General features: G+C 40.2%; 2 protein-coding genes and 3 long non-coding RNA genes across 6 annotated transcripts; 4 read left to right on the top strand and 1 right to left on the bottom strand.

The window, feature by feature from the left end:
* The first annotated feature begins 2,316 nt into the window (after positions 1-2,316).
* Positions 2,317-3,728, top strand: LOC120746670. Its single transcript, XR_005698907.1, has 3 exons — positions 2,317-2,327; positions 2,698-2,703; positions 3,589-3,728. It is a non-coding gene; the product is annotated as an uncharacterized LOC120746670 (long non-coding RNA).
* A 6,310-nt stretch (positions 3,729-10,038) lies between these two features.
* On the top strand, positions 10,039-11,098 carry LOC120746669. Its single transcript, XR_005698906.1, has 2 exons — positions 10,039-10,465; positions 10,736-11,098. It is a non-coding gene; the product is annotated as an uncharacterized LOC120746669 (long non-coding RNA).
* Positions 11,099-11,306: 208 nt separating this feature from the next.
* LOC120746666 lies at positions 11,307-13,496 on the top strand. The gene is made up of 2 exons (XM_040052093.1): positions 11,307-11,492; positions 12,066-13,496. The coding sequence occupies exons 1-2, from the start codon at positions 11,397-11,399 to the stop codon at positions 13,179-13,181; spliced, it is 1,212 nt and encodes a 403-aa protein (XP_039908027.1). The 5' UTR covers positions 11,307-11,396; the 3' UTR covers positions 13,182-13,496.
* A 72-nt stretch (positions 13,497-13,568) lies between these two features.
* Positions 13,569-15,343, bottom strand: LOC120746667. Its single transcript, XM_040052094.1, has 2 exons — positions 15,312-15,343; positions 13,569-14,791 (listed from the first exon to the last, which is right to left on the bottom strand). Exons 1-2 carry the CDS (start codon positions 15,337-15,339, stop codon positions 13,749-13,751), a joined length of 1,071 nt encoding a protein of 356 aa, XP_039908028.1. The 5' UTR covers positions 15,340-15,343; the 3' UTR covers positions 13,569-13,748.
* A 39-nt stretch (positions 15,344-15,382) lies between these two features.
* Positions 15,383-19,080, top strand: LOC120746668. Of its 2 annotated transcripts, XR_005698905.1 has the most exons (4): positions 15,383-16,295; positions 18,032-18,159; positions 18,465-18,529; positions 18,954-19,080. It is a non-coding gene; the product is annotated as an uncharacterized LOC120746668 (long non-coding RNA). The 2 variants fall into 2 exon arrangements; XR_005698904.1 differs by lacking the exon at positions 15,383-16,295 and having other exon boundaries at positions 17,341-18,159.
* The last annotated feature ends 1,028 nt before the right edge of the window (positions 19,081-20,108 follow it).

Genomic DNA, 20,108 nt, shown 5'->3' with positions numbered 1-20,108 from the left:
CGGTCGGGCATTTTTCTTTACTTTACATGCCTGAGGGCGGTGCCAGCCCATCAAGAGGGCTGGCCAGGCTTTCGGAGCCTGGGGGAGATCCACATTTATAATAGTTGCCCGGGGAAGCCCCTGGCTAAGGACTTTCTGGACTTAGTGAACTCTTTTAACTTTGTTCAGTCTGTTAAAGGTGGCACTCAAGAACGTGGTCACACACTGGACTTGGTTTTATCACATGGTTTATTCTGTCCAAAACGTATGTCGAGGACCGTGTTCTCGACCATATGCCTATTTTATGTGATATTGTTCTTTTTAATCCTGTTTAAGCGTGCTGTACCTGCTCGATGTATCATGCTTTTGCTCAGATACTGCTGGCGGTTTTCCATTGTTTGACCAATTTATTTCTTATCCTCCTGAGGTTCCACCTCAGATGGTTAGTTTCTTGTTTGGATTCTGCTTGTAAATCTGTCCTCGACGCTGTCGCTCCTTTTATATTCAGACAATGCAAGCCAAAGGCTAGTCCTTGGCTAACTGTTTTACCAGAGCCGCTAGAAAGAATGTAGAAGATGTGAAAGCGGGTGGAAAAAAGATAGTGTGCGTCTTATGGAAGCTCTTAGACATAGCTGGGAAGTCTATCAGAGAGCAGTAAAGGCTGCCAAGCACTCCTATTTTTCTCAACTTATGCTGCCAGCTCGCATAACCCTCGTGTTTATATAACACTATAAATTCTGTACTTAATCCGGAAGGCCATATTCTTTTGCACTCTTCTGCGGTTATGTGCATAAGTTCTTAATTATTTTTGTGAAAAGGTTGCTAGTTTGAGACCTCTGACTCTACCTATGCTGACCCAGCCATGCATGTTTCTGCTCAAATCCGTTCCTTGCTTTTCTACCATTGTTTTATGCTGATTGTTCAGAGCAACTGTGGTGAGGCCGCCTGGCCACACTTTATATGGGTGGACCTCCCCCAGGCCTCACTGCCCTCCGCTTTTCAGAGAAACCTTCTACAGAAGAGTTAGGAAAGAAAAAACCTTTGAGTTCTGAATGTCATGGTGAGTCTCCACCTGTTACAGGTCAGTGCAGCCTGGACTGTCTCGAGACAGACCAGACCAGCTGCACCACAGACACTTCAAGCCTCATCTCAGGACAAAAACCAAAAGAACAACATAAAAAAGGAGAGAACTTAGCTTAGAAAAATGCCGGGTTACAGGAGGCAGCAGCACTGCAGAGGTGAGGACAGGCATCTGTTTGAAATAGACAAAACAATAAGCATAGTCATACAGACACATACACACACACAGGCTCCGAAAGCCTAGTCCAGCCCTCATGATGGGGTGGCACTGTCCCAGGCGTGTAAAAGAAAGCAGAAAAAACCCAGACCAGGCCGCCTCGCCACCCTTTATATGGGTGGACCTTCCCCAGGCTCCGAAAGCCTGGCCAGCCCTTGTCATGGGGTGGCCCCGCCCACCAGAATCTGTAATCAGTTACTCTGGAAAGAATCCAGATGTTTCAAAATACTTCTCTGGCAAACATTTCCATTCTGCAAACATAAATGCTGCAGTTAACGGACTAAAAGTCGTTGCTTTTCACCCCTATTTATGGATTTAAGAATCAAAGGACCAAGTTGGTGGTAAGATTCTAAATATATGTGACGTCATCAGTGTTGGTCAAGTTACTTGAAAAAAGTAATCAGTAACTAATTACTGATTACTTGACCAAAAACGTAATCCCGTTACTTTACTGATTACTTATTTTCAAAAGTAATTAATTACTTAGTTACTTAGTTACTTTTTAAAAACACGATTTACAACCTGAATAGATGATAAAGCGATAGATCTTTCAGCCCAATTCTACTTTTTCTGCATAATCCATCATACAAAATGTAATCAAATGGAAAAGTCTCTTTTTAAAATGTATTTTATTAGTTTTAATCTTTTAACTTTATGCATCAAGAAAAAATTTAATTATATGCAACATTCTCTGACTGGAAGAAATTAGTTTAACATTTAAACCTATTTTCTGCACATTCCAGCACATAAAATAATTTTTTTGTGTGTGTTTACACTCAGTCTTTCAAATACATGCAAGTAAAACACAGCAGAAAATAAATAAAGTCAAAGAATCAGCGGTCCTGTTGCTCTATTTTCACCTGTAAAGAAGGAGTAGGGTAGGCGGAGGTTTACCCTGGTGCAGGTGTGCCGCAGCGATCAGTGGAAGAATCCGCGAGTTTCTCTGTGAATTTCCCATTACGTCGTTGCGCACTCGGTGCTTGCTTGGAAGTTTAGGGGGGTTTTTTCGCTGTAAAAAGAGGTTTTCTTCCCACGCACAACGGAAGCTAATGTTTTTGTCACTTTTTATGGAATCAAACTCAAAGTAAGGTTAGTACTTCCACTCTTTAAACGCTGCACGCTCATACTCTCTCCCGCACTCGATATATGATCCATTGTTGATCTGCACGCAGCTGTTGTCACAAATGTGGCACTCGCTTACGTCACTGTCATGAGACATTCTCGCAAAAAAAAAATCACGGTTTTGGTAAAGCAGTAACGCAGTGTTCCTACAGGAAAGTAACAGTAATCTAATTACCGTTTTTGCAATAGTAATCCCTTACTTTACTCGTTACTTGAAAAAAAAGTAATCGGATTACAGTAACGCGTTACTGCCCATCTCTGGACGTCATCATCCCGTAAGCCAATTAGGTTGTCACTAGGGATGGGTATCGTTTAGGTTAGGTTAGCAGTGCTTAAACAATGGAAAAAACACAAACTTTGTGTTTAAGAAACCTCTCATGTTTAGCTGTTTTCCACTTTTTCTTTGGTCATTTTAGCTTTTTTGGCCAGGGTGAAGGGAGTATCTGCCATCAAACAAGAAGACAGCTGCATGTAACTATGACGGTGTTTGCTACTTCACCTTACATGCATTAATGTAATAACGTGGTGAGCCTACTCAACGTAAATTACACACGAACAACATTAAGCTACTCGCCCAGAGAAGAACGGCTGCTGCTGCCATCATCATCCGTCATCATTTCTGCTACACTGGCAGGGCTACGGGGCCAGGACTCTCCTCTTTGGGTTCTTGGGGCATGTTGCTAACTCCGGGTCTGATAACAGGCACCACACCCACAGTAGATGTGCTTGGTGTGAGGTCTTGCAGCAAGCTATCAAATATGGTGCATTTCTCGGCTTTTAAAAAAACGCTATGCGTCGCCAGGTTCGTCGTCAGATTCGAGGTGTTCCCTCCTTTGCACAGTATCACCTTAAAGCACTTGTTGCAGGCTGCTGAGTTTGCATCCTTTGCTGTGAAATACAGCCAGACTTTGACCGCTTCGCCTTGGGCATTTTTAATCTGTAGCTCTGCTCTAAAAGAACGTACGTACCTGGGCCCGCCTACTATCCTCAGAAAGGTAAAATGATTGGCTAGAATCCAAAGTGTATGATATCTCAGGAAAAAAAAAGCACCGAAATAAAGCACCGAAATGTGCGCTACTTTTCGGTCTGGTTACTACCGTTTATGTCAGAACCAGTACCATAACGGCACCGGATACCGGTACCCATCCCTAGTTGTCACATGACATTTGTGGACCCCGGTATTTTTTTAGTTGGACAATTTATCAGTAAAGTTTCAATCTCTGTCATTACCCCTAGACTAGACCGGCTGCACCACACAGACACAGACACTGCAAACCTCATCTCTGGAGAAAAACCACAAGAACAACATCCAAAAGAAAGAAAACATACCTTAGAAACATGCTGGGTTAGAGGAGACGGCAGCACTGCAGAGGTGAGGACAGGCATCTGGTGAGGACAGGCATCTGTTTGAAATAGACAAAACAGTAAACATAGTCATACAGACTCAGAGACGCTTTCCATCCAATCTGTCTGAGTTTGAGCTGTTTTACAGTGAAGAATGGGCAAATATTTCAGTCTCTAGATGTGCAAAGCTGGTAGAGACATACTCCAAAAGACCTGCAGGTGTAACTGGAGCAAAATGTGGCTCTATAAAGAGCAGGGGGTGAATAGAAAAGAATGACACACTTTTCCAAATTTCATTTGCTTAGAATTTTGACAACCATGTATTATTTTCATACCACTTCACAATTATGTGCTACTTTGTGTTAATCTACCATTGAAACTGTCAATAAAAACATATTTTGTTTGTGGTTGTAAGGTGACAAAATGTGCACAAGTTCAAGGACTATGAATGCTATTTCAAGGGACTGTAATGTTAAATCACCCCACATGCACACATCAGTGCACAGGCATGTACACATATGCGGAGTTACATTATCAAAGAAGCTAAAAAAAACAAGCTCTGCTTTAACTTTTAACTAAAAAAAAGACTGCAAACTTCAGGAACAATATGGAATGAGTGATAATGTCATCATTCCATGAATTGAAAAAAATTGTTTCACCTTAAATCTTTTTTTCTTTTCTTAATTGCAAAAACTGTAAATTTGGCTCAAGGGGACCTGAAAGCCAGGAGACAATTTATTGACTTTGCCCACAATCTTATGAAGAAAAAGATTTCCAATAAATATTAATAGAGCAAAATCTCTCTCTCTTAAGTATTTGTTGCCTAACCACGTCCTAACCTAGCAGTCATATACAGCTATTAATTAATCCTGCATTTTTTTGTCAAAGACATTTCTCACCATGAAATTACCCGATTCAAAACATGAACACAGTTAGCCTTTGCAGTAATTTCCATAGCTTAGTACTGCAAAATCAACAGTAAAAAACTCTAAAGGATGTTAGCAGCTTAGTACTGTAATTTGCATGTAATTGTGGGAAAATTCCATGAGATTACACTATTTTTACTGTAACTCACCGTACTCATGGAAACAGCTGTAAAATACAGCAAATGTAACAATTGGTGATGTTACTGAGATTATACTATTACACCATCCAGATTTCTGTTGTTTTCTACTGTAGATCTAAGAGTAATTACTTAAATCCTCATTCAGTTGTTTTTATTTGTTTGCTTCTTTTTTCTTGCTTTGTTTGTTTGTTTTTTTCCTTCCTGGTCTGACGGATAGGGGTTCTAAGTGTTGTGGGTAGGGGATAAACTGCTGGAAGCAACTATAAGACATGTGAGTGTGTCATTAATCTGTATTCTGATATTTCAGTTTTAACAGTCACTGTGAAACTTGCTTGTTTGGCGTTTGACAATTCTGCGTGTATTTGCTTTTCTTTGTTGCTTCAACTCAATAAAAATATCTTTGAGAAAAAAAATCCTCATTCAGAGTGTATTACTATAAAATGTGATTCACTGTGAAAGCAGTATAACAAATAAACTACAATATACAGCATCATTTTTAACTTAAGGAGTAAGTTGCAGCCACACTAAAATTTAATTCCTTGAACTGAATGGAACCTCATATATTAATAAATGTATTTGTTTAGTCAAACAATGTGAAACATTAGTAATACTATTAATTAATAGTATACTTGTAAGGTTAGTATTGTGATAGAGTCGAGTATATTTAATTATACCCTTGTAGACATTATGACATTATGCTAGTACAATTATGGTGAACAAAAAGTACATCTAAAAGTTAATTTCAAGAATACTGTTATGTACTAAAACGGGGGCCAATATAGTCCCAAGAAGCATTATTAGTATACGTACTAGGTAAGGTTGGGAAATATAATTTGAAGTATACTTATTTTTGTATGGCCAGCAACAAAAACTAATGGCTACATTTAGAGTAATGTTTAAAAATGACTTCATTTAGCAGGATGTTGCTTTTTTCTCTTCTTATTCTTTCTTATACTGGACCTTCATTTGGTTTGTATAAGGTGGTACTTTTTAAGACACCTCTGCCTAACTACAGTGAACTGACCTAATAATATGCTCTGGTCGTCATTTTACACAAGGTGTCACATCCATGAAACCTACACCACTAACCAGCATCAGTCCTACAACTTCACTCTCAAAATTAATAAATTCTGGGACAAGCAGAAACTGTATTTTTAGCGGTGCATTTTGCTGCAGGCCAGACTGCTATTAAATGCTCTCCTAAAGAAATAATTCCTTTGTAGCACCACTTCGTCTTGGTTCAGAAGAGATGTCCTGGATATACGTGATAATGTAACACATTATCACAGTTTAGCGCGTTGGGTTGTGTTTTTAAAGCGATTGTTACGTTTTAAAGCTTTGTAATGCGACAGGTGCGATAGCCGACACCACACCTTCACCTGACGTACAACGTGACGTATGACGCACACGTCGGGTATTCACTTTCAAAACAAAAATGGGGATAGAAAATAGAAAATATTGCTCGAGGTGGTTAATGCTCCTTTCGCTGGTTGCCAACCACCATTAAATAACAATAAGAAGAAAATATTGATCTGCTTCTCTTAGTTTTGCACGTTTAAGCTGCAATTCAGGCTCAAACAAAGCTGCAAAGCAGGAGAACAACATGGCCATCAACTATTCTGTGCCACAGATTCAGTTCGCTGCAGCACAGAGTGATGATGAGACCGTTAACATGTGCAACTTAGAAGTAGTCAGAGGTAACTGGATGTTCAATGGGATTAAATGCAAGGTTGATTGGATTATATCTGAAGATCATATGCTATTCGTGATAACTCTGCTAGACTCCAAATTGCGGCTCGTCCATGCGGGAGTATCCCAAAATTAAATGAAACCACTTAACACTATTTCCCTAAAATGGACTGACATGGGACACATTAAAGTTGGATCGGAACCAGCTAATCAGTCTGAAGGTAAGTGTTTTTTTCACTTATTCAAGAGAAGTCCGAAATGCCTACTGTTTGTTTTGACTTTTAAGCTACCCTACCAGGATATTTTCATTCAAAGACAAAATGTCAATATCTATGAATGTGGAGACTCAAAAGACTGGTTAGGTAATAGTTGCCGATGGATTTATGAGACTTGATAGAAACTTGGACGTTTGCAACAGGTGAATCGGTGAACTACCGAGGTTGCGCCCAAATGCTTAAAGCTGTTAGCTGGTCAGTGTTTTCAGGTGTGCTTGTACTACCTGTACGGTGCGGAGTGCTGACTAAGTCATGTTAAACCCATTAAAGTGTCGAGCTCAAATATCTTTTCATTTTTGTGCACTGTTCTCTTGTTGGCACACATTTTCTGTTTATTGAAGCCTTTTGTGAATAATTTTGATCATGTAAAAACTGGGAATTGGTCCCTATTGACAATACTCTTATTTTTTGCATTGCATATGTCATTTAGGAACGGTAATTGGTCACTGAACTTTTTGCAACTGTGTATTTCTAAATTTTGTGGCTTCAGTGCACACAAATTTATATTGTTCAGCTTGCATGTTAAAAGCCTGCCAAGCACCCCAAGGCTGATTATGCTTGGTAAGAAGTCATTTATGAAATAGAGCTGATTAGACCATATTAAAATTTCTGTTTGGCACAGGAGCTTTTCGTGGACACAGGTATCCAGTCTCTGTTTTGTTAGCTCAAATTTCTGTAATTTCCTTGATAAACCAAGGTTGTTGGACATGTGTCTCAGTGAATCCAGCAAAGTAACAATATCAAATTTCACATTACATATTACTGATCAACATAGTAGTCTAGCTACACCAACAGCAGGAATACTGAAGTCAATACTGTAAAGTTTAACAGCAGCACAAACTATAAACTCCAAAATAACCATACAGTTGATTCACCTCCGGTACTTTAACTGGGCTGACTCTTTGTTAGGTGTGTTTAATGGGCAGAATAATTCCCAATTATGTACAATTATAATATGTTAAAATGGACTTATGTACATAAGGCCATTAATAATTAACTGTACGTAGCTATTTGCTTTATGACTATCTAGACAGTGTGAAGAAGTGAAGTATTGAAATTATTTTATGTTGCATAATGACAACATGTTGCCCCTATACATTTAAGGAAAAAGTTCAATGACCGCCACCTGCTGGATGGTGAGTGCAGAGGGGCGTGTAATTGTTGAGCTGGACAAAGAGAACATCTTTGCTGATGCAATGTCAGTCTTCTTTGGTTCATTCTATGTATTGAACCTGGAATACCAGGAGTCAGCGGGTGCAAGGTTTTTTGTAAGGATAAACCCTGAAGAGGGAACAAAATGTACCTCCAAGGTTGGGACAAGCAGGAAGACTGGGACCACTGTGAAGCGAATGGTTGTTCACATTAACCCTCATGTCACAACTTTCCTCCAGTGGCTTACTGAATTTGAGTGGAGAACTTCAAATTAGGGAAATTAGTAAATTTCTTGTATAATTTAAGTGACCAATGTGTTGTTACCCATGTCTCCACAGATGATCCATGGCCCATGCTTTCTGGACATTTACACAAGACGAGCAACAATGAAGACAAGCTCTCTCGCCATCTTGCAAGACGCTGTCTCTGTCCAATAGTTTTTTTTGAGTGCAACAGTTTTGATTTTTTTTCCTTCTTTTACCCATCCATCCATCCATCCATCCATTCGCTTCCGCTTATCCTTTTTCAGGGTCGCGGGGGGCGCTGGAGCCTATCCCAGCTGTCATAGGGCGAAAGGCGGGGTACACCCTGGACAGGTCGCCAGTCTGTCGCAGGGCCAACACACAGGGACAGACAACCATTCACACTCTCATTCACTCGCACATTCACACCTAGTGGCAATTTGGATTATCCAATTAACCTATCCCCACAAGCTTCATGTCTTTGGACGGTGGGAGGAAGCCGGAGTACCCGGAGAGAACCCACGCAAACACGGGGAGAATATGCAAACTCCACACAGAAAGACCCCGGCCTGATGGTGGAATTGAACTCAGGACCTTCTTGCTGTGCGGCAACAGTGCTAACCTTCTTTTACCCGTTTGTTAAAAATTATTTCAGCTACTTACACTTTAATTGTCACATGTATTGGCTCACCCTACAAATCAATGAACTCAGTCCACAAAGCAAGATCAGGGTTCAGTGCAGGTCAGTCAAGTTCCTTCACACCACACACGCTCATCCATGTCCTTGTGGACCCTGTTTTGTGCAATGATTTGGTCGTGTGAGCCAGTATTTTGGACAAAGTGTATATAAAGGCAGAAGTGTGGGGCTTGATATTATATCCATTACAATTCAATTTATTTGTATGGTGCCAACAAAATGAATGCCAAGGCACTTCACATTGTAGGTTTGAGACCCTACAAAATATAAGTAAGGAAACCCAACACTTGAGCATGTGTTGTCTGCCATGATATGGATATGACATAATATCGTTATTGTTTGTACAACCATCTGAGAAAATAATGGATTACATGGTTTAGTAAAAACAAGTGCTTCCTCAATGAAAATATGTTTTCAGTTCTTTTCAGTTTTTGATTTTGGAAATGTGTATTTCAGCAGGGAAAAATCAGAATTGAAATAAAGTGGTGTAAAGCACATGAATTATATTTTGTGTGTGTGTGTGTCTATCCATCCATCCATCCATCCAATTTTTTTGGAACCCTCCAGTCTCTTACAGTATGTTACTGTTAACTGAAATTACGGTAAATTACGACCTGTTAAAAGAGTAAATGACCGCCTGTTGGGACACGGTGTCCTCTAGCAGAGATGAATATTTTTGGTACTGATGATGCGTACCAACGGTAAGTTACTGGTTAATATATTGCAGTTTATTACCTTGCAGCGGGCTTACAGTGCCATACCGTGAATAAACGGTAGCATACCAATTTCTTAATCACAGTATGATGTTACTTTGTTGACGTAATTTACGACATAACGGTATCTCACTGACATAACTGTCGCCAGTGAGATACCGTAAAAAAGGCTACGGTGCGTTACCATAATTTGTCCAAGAGTATTATACCACACCAGCAAAAAACGGTATCATCCTGCAGAAAGGTAAGCTACCGTAACACGGCGTCACGGTATGACGCTGGCAGCAGTGACGCCAGTATGTTACCGTAAAGTGGCGATGAAAAGTCTAACAGTGCAGATTCACGGAGTAATCAGAAAAGTTTAGCATGAATCTGGACATTAGATTTAAGATTTAAGCTTATCAGATATCACTTGTTAGAAGCTCCTTACCGTTTGAAGATCTCTTCTCAATCTGCTGTCCTCTTCTGCTTGCATCTTTTCTTTTGTCATCTAACACTGACGTTATTCCATGTTAATTATTTTTTCTCCGTGAAAAACACAGCAACTCGTCTTATCCCGGGGTGCCAGGAAGTCGAGCTGCGGATCTCAGCAGAAAACTTTTCAAACTGATTCCAGGTTGATCCAGGTATACATTTGAAACAGGTTCTCCTCGGTGACGTGACAGTCGGAACGCATCTGCGTAACCATGGTTACAGGGGGACGCTTTGAAGCTCTGCTGCTCAGCAGCAAAATATTTCAGATCAATATGTAAATACTCCAACTCTAAAACCAAGTAAAATAAATATGCTGCATATGTGTATAGTGCGTTCATGTGTGTGTGTGCGCTGCGTGGTGACGTAGGCGCGTGCATGTGTGCCCCGGTCACAGCTCCTTTCAGCATGGCCGGAGGTAAGTCACTGCCACGTTGCTCTCAGCTAATTAAAGTTTGTTCAGATCCCAAGCTGCAATGTGAATACAGCCAAACCGCCGCGTTTTTGTTTGTCATTAAGAGACTCATTCGGGATAAGTTTTGTGGAGGGCGGAGTTCACTAATATACGCTTATGAGTTTTAGCCGAGAACGCAGCTAAAATGCTAGCATGCTAAGTTAGCCTGATTGCTAGCGGCTACTCGCGGCAGTCTTTTTTTTAACAGCATGCACTCTTTTTTTCCTTCGTCAGGAGAGGTGTACTGGCAGTCGCGTGACACACACAGATCAGACACATATTTCTGTGTTGCAGGTATGGAGATGTTCTTATGTTTTGGAGATGCAGTCTTTCATTCATTGTTTTTATAAGTACAGTGTTGTATTGCCTGTTAGATGGCGTCTATTAATATAATTGTACTGAAGTATCCACAGTATTTCTGATTTCGCGCCATTACCCCGATTCATAGCGGAAGCCGGTTTTATACTTCCGCTTGCGCTGTTGTTGACAGTTGCGGGGTTACACCTTCACTGTTGATAAAGATTTCTCTCACTGCAGTTTGTTTTACCTGGAGTAAATGGCAACACATCGAAGGTGGATACACAGTAGAGATGTTTTCAAAAGCAGCGAGGACAGTTCAGTTGCAGTGCCTCACCCGTCACTTCTCACGGAGTGGGTAGATGACATGAAACTATGGCCCGATGTTAGCTACATCGACATTATTAATTACCTTGTATTTTCCGAAGGCGTTGATGGCGAGGAATTACGTAATTACAAGAGCACCGAGGCGTATAATTACCTGCACAGCAACAAAATTGACAAAGTACTGCTCAACAAACAAGGCGACTTTATTTTTCTTAAAGCAGCTGTAGAGCCGAGCCAGAGTATTAATCAAGCGAAACACTTAGCATGGGCAATGCTAAGAGAAAGTGGAGTAGTGGAGACAGTCGGCTGTTCCTGTATCGCCGGATTAGGGAGATCATGTAGCCATGCGGCTGCTATTCTGTGGAAGGTATATCACTTATCTGGATATCACAATGTTTAAATCACTGAAACAGAAACACTGGACTAGTCAAAGGCTGTGATTAAGGAGTCACGCTACTGCCATCTAGCCAAGTATTACGTGGAGCACTGTTTACATGTGAAAGCCACTCGTTAACTTTGTGTGGGCTGTATGCTGTACAATCACATGAAGATAAAATATAAAAAAAATAAAAGACTGCACATTAAGGTCAAATTTACAAGACAAGAACAACTATAGTTATAAGAAGTGACACAGAGTAGTATAATACATGTTTGTTTATATATATGTATATTTGTACACACACACTACTTTGAAAAAAATTAGACTGTGGATGTATATTTCTGCATCAAAAAGTAACTGACTATTAATATGAAATGGATAATATGGGTGACTTTGCCAGTGTTTATATCTGTTTTGGATATGATTCAGGTGTATTGACCCAGGGTCATATCTATAACATGCAGGACACCAACCGTGTACTGCTTTTGTTAGTGTAAACTTCCTCATTATGTTAAATCTTGAGTATTGACAGTGAGAAAAAACTATTAATGTTTGTTACAGGTGCAGAATGCTGCGATCAGTGGAAAGACAGGGCTTGCGTGTACAGACGAGCAGCGCAGGTGGAATGCAGGGACAGCAAAGAACCTTGAACCTAAACGTCTAAGCCAGATAAACTTCAGACATCACAGGGCAGAGCAGCAGTACGATGTGAACTCCCGGACTGCAGTGACACAATCTCTCCCTAACACACCATATCACCTTACACATCAAGACTTTATTGACAGTGTTAGCAAAGCACCAGTGAAGCCACTTTTCCTCCTCAAGAACACATTAATTGGAAAGTGTTACAATGCCTCGCCATCTGCAGGTCCTCACCGCAACAGTAAAGTTGATGAGCAATTTTTTCAGCCACACCAAGCACACAGTTACAAACTAAGCTGTAATCCATGCAGGGCATTCTACCAGGCATACATTCAAGTTTCTGAAGAGCAAGCAGAACAATTACAAGAAGAAACAAAAGAGCAAAGTGCATCTGATTTGTGGCGCAACTGCAGGAAAATCAGACTTACAGCAAGCTCCGCTAAAAAAGTTCCAGTACGTGCCACCACAAAAAATGACAAATTTTTATCTGAGCACATGTACCCTTCCTTTCGTGGGAATTATGAAACAAACTATGGTAAAGAAAATGAAGTTAAAGCTTGTCATCAGCTGAAAGAACAGGGTATGAACATCCTTCACATGGGTAGTGTTATTAGCATCCAGGAGCCATGGCTCTCTGCGAGTCCTGACGGGGTCATTGACTCAGATGTGCTTCTAGAAATAAAATGTCCTGTGCAGACTTATCCTTCACTCACGGAGCAGCTTACCCAGAAATGCAGCGATATCAAACTGGTAGATGGAGAACTGCAGCTGCAGAAAACTGGCAGCAGAGGCTATTACATGCAAGTGCAACTTACAATGTTTTGCACAGGGCTCAAGACTGCCACACTTGTGATTTGGACACCTACTGAGCATGTTTCATTTACAGTGCAATATGATGAAGCATTTGTAAAGGAACAAGTAAAACGCTTGAGAGGGTTTTACTTCTCATATTTCTTACCTCGACTTGTAGAGGAGTATGCAGCAGGACGGTTTCAGTTAAATGAGAGATACTTGAAGATAATGGGCAAGGTTTAATACATGTTACAACTATAAATGGGACAGTCAGACACCAACATGTCTGCAGAGTTTGGTCTCTGTCTTGTGAATGAAAGAAGACATTCAATATGAAATCTGTTAAATATTTCAATACAACTAAAATGTACGTAGTTGTAACATATGGTGGGAAATGAATGACAAACTGACAACATTAAATGTTGTGAATAGTTCTGTATTTCTGTAATCTTCCAACACAAAAAAAATGTCAAGAATGCACAACTAATTATTGTAGATTTGAGAAAAACATTTTTTTTTCATTTAAGAAATTTATCACATTGTGGTTGAATAAAAAAGTAATAATTGTTCAATTGATTGATTGCAATTGTTTTATATATACACATACATACATACATACATACGCACACACACACTGTATCACATAACCTTTCATCTAGAACACAAGATAAAAAAGTGAGACCTGGAATTATTTACTCTCTACATATATGTACATCAAATTTTAAAATAATTACATTACACTACACAACTTTATGTCCTGAGTAACCATCTTAATATCCCCGAGTCCACATTTGTTCATAACATACACAATTATTGTGTATCACGAATGAGATCCTCTCTTAAGTTCACTAGAGCAGCACATATTCTCAGTATCTTGTCTACTTTAGGAGCCATGCTTATAGGAACAATTTGTGAAAGTATTTTGTAGACTTTCAAGCGTCTGATTGCTCTTTCAACATGGATTCTTACATTTGCAATCCGACGTGTGTATGTTACCTGTTCCTCAGTTAGCTGTCTACGTTTTTTTGTGAAAGCGGGTATTACTAATCTAACTTTTCTCTCAAAGAGTAAGTCTTTAATTGTAAAACCTCTATCTGCCATGACTTCATCACCAGGTTTTAGGTATGTTAATATTCCAGAGTCCATTGTGATAAATTTGTCACTACATCGGCCGCCATATGCCGCAGACACAAACATGATTAGTCCACATGGTGCAACAGCAACCAAATATTTGACTGTGTTGTGTGAATAATAATGGCTGTATGATTCCCCTCTTGAGCCCAGATTTCTGGGTTTCTGTAAAAGGGTCTCACTGCAGTCTATAATGCATGTAGTATTTGGAAAGTTCTTCTTGAAGGCTTCAGGCATAGTTGCTTGAATAGTTTCTTTTGGCAGCCATGGAATTAATGGTCGGAGAACTTCCTCCAGCTTGTCTAACCAGTGTGTGATGATCTTGCTGGCCATGCTTTGTGATATATGAAACTGGCGGCTTAGGTCACCTATTACACGGTTACTCTTTAATTTCATAAGTGTCATGAGGACTTGATCTCGGACAGGCATGGTAAATTCATTGTTGTCATATCCTTCCAGTGTCGACACAAGTGTGTTAAATGTTTCTAAGGCTATCCCAGTGTACAGCAAAGCGTCTGCATCATTTTGAAGAATGAAATATGCAACTTCATCACACTGAGTCATCTTATCCTGCACATCTTTTCTGCGAGACCTGTTGCAGTATTGATGGTCTTGTTGCGAAGGATCCTCCCACTGTGTGTGGACTGAGTGCAGATGTGGCTCAGGGGGTTGTGTGGAGATGCTGGCCTGGTCTAATTCCACTGAACGTAACACTGTGGAGTCTGAATAAGACAAAAATATGATGTACAGTCAAACTGTTAGCATAAGAGAAACTGTAAAGTGTCACTTAGCTTATTATATTTTTGAGTGAAATTTCTCATTCTACATTTTTTCACACAAATGCAAAATCATAAATGTCAACATAAAATGTTCCTAAGTCCCCTAAAAATTTGTCACAATTTTATTCAATTAATGTGATTAGATTTTATTTTACATTCTAAAAAAAGTCACAACTGTTGGTATTTTTGCAAAGGTTGCCTTTAACGTTTTTACTTGAGTTTTCTCGACTTGAAAAAACATGTTCTTTATAAACACAAACCTAAGACTTTTACAGCCCTTGGAGCTAATCTTTTGGCATTATTATTATTATTATAAACTTTCGTTAAAATTTAGACTTTGCTGCTAATAACCAGCTAGTGCTGATACTAACGCCATTCACCAGGGGCTATTATTTAGTAAAAGTAAAGAATTGCGTGTTTAAAATGCGAAACGGTGGCAAACCACATTTACACTTTCACTTACCGGGTACAGATTCTGTGTTTTTGTTCATATTACTGGAAGCTGTCACACTCAAAGTGGTCCGAGTGAGCCTTCTTCTTTTCTTCGGTGGGGGTCGGTCATAGCCCAGAAAAAGCTCCGGGTCGGGGTGTAGCTCTGTGGGCTTTTTATCGATAAAATGAAAGGAGCAAACATAAACTCTCTTTGGAGGGTGTTTGAGTCTTAAAGCTGCCAGCCACGCTAGTTTACGATCCTCCTTCCGCGGCATAGAGTGCAGTGCGTAGGGCGGTGGGCACGGACAGGCCTTTCTAAGTTGTTGATGCTCAAGGCAAAATGTTTCTAATGCGTTTTTCAGTTTTCTTGAATTATTGTGGCAGCCGACGACAGCACACGTTGAACCCGAGCTCATCTTCGAATAGGTAAAGCCACTTATTACCGCACAAAGTAACTGATTTTGTTGTTAGCAACGACTGAACGCTGGGTCTCGCTTTGAGTAACCGGAAGTATAAAACCGGACAACGGAAGTAGTGGTCTGTCATGGCAGCCTACGTACGCTCTTACAGAAACCTGTGGATAATGTTTGAACTATAAGTACCAGAATATTGGGTCCTGGTTATTGAATTGTATTTATCTGACTGTTTATTTGTTTTTGAATTATTTTGTTTATTGTTCTTATAAGTTGTTTTTGATGTTTTTTCAGTGACATATTATTTATTTTGTGCTTTTTGTTTTTGAGAGCTTAAGTTAATGTTTTAAAACAATTTGTTGTATTTGATTCATTATATTATTGTAGTGTTAATGAAGCTGCAGACACAGCTCCTTTCAGCATGGCCGGAGGAGAGGTGTACTGGCAGTCGCGTGACACACACAGATCAGACACATATTTCTGTGTTGCAGATGTGCAGTAAAGAGCCAAAGACCCAGTACTGTCTCCTGCCTCTTACTTTCACACCAGAACACAACGCAAGAACAACAGGGGTAACACATAAACGGGTTACACATACTGAGGTGAGTTGTTGAGGATATGTCGAGCTGTTGATAAGCACGGCTGTTTTTGTGCTCTTATATACTGTTAGCCTGTTTTAGGGCTGGGCTATATGACCCAAAATTCATATCTCGATATTTTTTAGCTGGATGGCGATATAAGATATATATCTCGATTTTTTTTTTTTAAAGCCATAAGTTAAGAACAAAAAGAGAGTTCTTAGTCACACTGTGTCCCAGATGTCACACGGGCACTTTTATTTACATACAGCATAGATGTACATGAAGAAATTACTCAAAAATAAATTATAAGCATTTATTAAATAATCATGGTCCATAAATAAAAGAAAATGTTGTTTTTGTGCATAACAAAAAGCTCACAATTGTGCAGTCAAAATGTAAACTAATAGACGCTGAGCATAATAACAAAGACAGATTTCACAGCTGCACCACGTCTCTGAACAGGTGCCATTTGTGGTCCTTATACACACACAGTAAGTATCACTCCGCGAGGCTCCTCCCCGGTAGCCGTAATCCTCCGACATCAAGCCGTGCAGCTACGTAGCTTAGCAAAGTCATATTAAAACATTTTTTGACAGATTGCTGAGCGCTGTGTACCACATAAAATCGGTTCGCGGTCAGTAAGCACAGCCAGAATTCATACATAAGGCGCACTGTCGAGTTTTGAGAAAATGAAAGGATTTTAGGCCGTGCAGCCCCTCCGGGCTGTATGTCGTTAGCGCGGTTAGCTCGTTAGCGTGGTTAGCTCGCTAACACGTTGACACCGTCCAGCCCCACGCACGGGGCCATCCGCGGTAACTCGCTAACGGAGATTTTCCGCTTTCATCTTGTCATTGCCTGCAGGTGAAGCTATGGGGGAGGCGGAGCTGTGTTCAGTGAAGGAGAGGCGAGGCAGAGTAACGTTGCGTAGAGACAAAAGTGGACGAAAGAGAGGCAAACCTGCGGCTCCACAAGTATAATTATAACGTAACATAGACTATATCGATATAAACGATATTGCCACATCTTATATCTCGTATGAAAATATATCGATATTTTTAAAAAACTCGATATATCGCCCAGCCCTAGCCTGTTTTGCTGGCGTTAGTGAAGCTGTTTTCAACTGGATGTAACATTGTTGAACTCTGATGATTAATGAATAAACTCTCGATGTGACGACGTGAGCATGTAATTGTAACCCTGTGTTCATTTAGTCGTTTGATACCGTTTAATATCCAGTACATCTATTGGGTGTTTTATAACATGCCCTGGAATCATTTTAAGTTTTACAATGCCGGTGATTTACGACTCTTTCGCGACAGTCAACTGTGGCGTAAACTCTGGCGGGTCTCAGAGCTAGCTTATGTGAGCCAGCAGTGACATCTATACATGCAGTAGCCTTAAAATACTGATTATTTATTCTCCTGCTAGGTAAGAATTTGTGTTTTATACGTTTATTGTCACATTGTGCGCCATGTTATTGTTTCGGTGAAATGAATTTCTACAATGGCAGACTTAGACAAAATAGTGTTACTGTTAATTTGACTCTCTGCAGTGTTTAAATGCTTACATATACACACACAGTTACTGTCCCTCCACACGTAGGACTCAGTTCTGCTTCTATGCCCCATCTTTGTTTACTCTTTCCCACCCAACAAGTGCATAAATAAGATGTTAAAAAACGTCATCATCATATCAAACATGATCGATTTGGGGGGAGTTTGTTTGGCACATGCTGACTGCATTCTAATTATAACCAGAAGAGGAGGCGAGAGCAGAGAACGAGAGTGCAGCAGTTTGGTGAAAGGAACAGGTGAAGAAGAGGTGAGCATCCAAGAGACGAGCAAGAGGACAGTTTCAAAGCAGACATTATGGCACAATAAAAGCTGTAAGAGCAGAGATTCATTCATATCTTTACTATTTTTCTTTAGCTTCTACTCCCGCTGCTTACAATAAATCCGAGATAAAGAACAAACAAGAACAACTCACATGGCATTGATTGTTTAGTTCAGTGTCACTCTGTGATTGTTTGACATTTCATATAAATGTGACTCTAAAATATAGCCAATAATATTAAAAAGCTGCTGTTACTGAGTCAAACTTGAAGGATTATGATAAACTTCAGTTCTTACTGAATCTGTAACATTGCTTTTTTTAAAAATTGTTAAATGACTTTTGTGTCACTGTGCACAGTGAAAAGCTCACCTGATGTAGTGGTGAGGCCATGTTCACCACTAGATGGAGACAACCTGGCACAGGTATTTTCTATACACTAAATTTCACACTGAAAAGCCTTGGTGGGAATTGTTGTTTCATAGAAAGTAAAGGAAAACCTGTCTTGAGGTCTTTTTCCAGTGTTTTCAAAATTGTGTTTTTCACATACACATCAAAACTTCACACAGACAAACACACACACAAAACAACAAAATATGTCAAATTAGGGAGGGCAGAGAGCGCAGCCCTTACATTGTTTTATTGTAGAGTGACAGGAACTGTCTATGAGCTTCTAATCAAGCAGAAGTGTTGACGGAAAATCTATCAAAGGAAATACATTGACGAAAATCAAAGAAGAGAAATATTTATGTGATGTTCCATTTTCCTGAGAGCTGATTGGCTGTGATGACTCCTTCAAGTACTACATGCTACTTTGTCCTGCTAGTTAAGCCTGCTGTCTGTTCTCAGGCCTCCTCCTGTTTCACTGCCATATATCCACCACCAGAGGGCTCCACTGACCTGCCTGCTGACATCAGAGCACACCCCTGTGTCATGTGACCTGGCAGGAGTAGCAAAGCTGGACTCGGACCTGGCCCAGGCAAGTTCAAAGGCAGCTGTGGTAGAGAGAGTATATGGGCTCAAATTGTGGTCATAAATATTTTGTACTTGTAAATCAGGATTTGTGTGTGTATGGGATCAGAACGATGCCACCTTGAAATGAAACCGAAAAAAATATTGAAACCGAAAAAAATATTGAAACTGAAATAAATGTACAACGCGGCTGCGGTCACGGACAAACTTGCATGTGTCTGTTCGGGAATGGCAGATGCTGAGAGGTCCAGCGTTTACATTACCGGCTATTTCAAAGTGACAGCCTGAGGTGTTCTTCAGTAAATTGGACTACCAGACAGGAGGACCTGAGGCCCCACCGTATTATTTTCGGTAAGTTAAATGTGTGTGTAAGCTAATCCGTAACTTAGGTCCTTAGGTGAGCACTCGGCTGTAGGGGAAACTTGTTTTGTAAAGTTCGTTTAGCTAACCCGTGCAGGTGAATGAATTTACCCTGACTAAAGAAAGCAAGAGAAACGCACCGGGCTGCTCAGTGACTAACCAGGGTTACTGTACTTTTATTATGAGTATTATACTGTAAGAGCAACAGGCTGGACTCTGCTTCTGCTCCTGTGCAGAGCTGATTATTAATAAGAAGCTCGGTATACAGACAAGGATAACACAGTACCCGGGCTAGAAAGATAACTCCAGTTTGAGGCGCATGTCCTCCTGACATTTGGTGTTTGTGTTAACGATCCAATGGAAAAGCTTTGATGGGAGTGAGCTGTTCACTTGCACTATAGCACACAAAACGCTGCGCTGAGCACTGAGTGTTGCATCCGTGTACACACTGCATTGCTTCATATTTCACTCGTAAAGTAGGAAATGGGTGGAGCAGTTTATTAAAAGGGTAAACGTACATGGGTTTGATTGTAAGGCCCAAACAGAGCTGGCACAGGTCTAACAAGCTTGTGCATGAAGGGACAAACTGAGTGTGACATAAGGAAATGCTTACATGTGTAATTATCTTGATTACTGGTGAAGGACTACGTCACATGTAATCAAACATGACTC

The sequence above is a fragment of the Simochromis diagramma genome, unplaced genomic scaffold, assembly GCF_900408965.1.
Source record: "Simochromis diagramma unplaced genomic scaffold, fSimDia1.1 OVJJ01000174.1, whole genome shotgun sequence".
In the NCBI taxonomy this organism is placed as follows: Eukaryota; Metazoa; Chordata; class Actinopteri; order Cichliformes; family Cichlidae; genus Simochromis; species Simochromis diagramma.
This window is presented reverse-complemented; position numbering and strand designations above follow the sequence as displayed.

Coding starts and splice junctions, on each gene's coding strand:
- LOC120746667 (XM_040052094.1), bottom strand. CDS start 15,339: ATGAACAAAAACACAGAATCTGTACCCG. Junction 14,792..15,311: donor AAACACAGAATCTGTACCCG/GTAAGTGAAAGT, acceptor TGTCTTATTCAG/ACTCCACAGTGTTACGTTCA.
- LOC120746666 (XM_040052093.1), top strand. CDS start 11,397: ATGCTAAGAGAAAGTGGAGTAGTGGAGACAGTCGGCTGTTCCTGTATC. Junction 11,493..12,065: donor CGGCTGCTATTCTGTGGAAG/GTATATCACTTA, acceptor TGTTTGTTACAG/GTGCAGAATGCTGCGATCAG.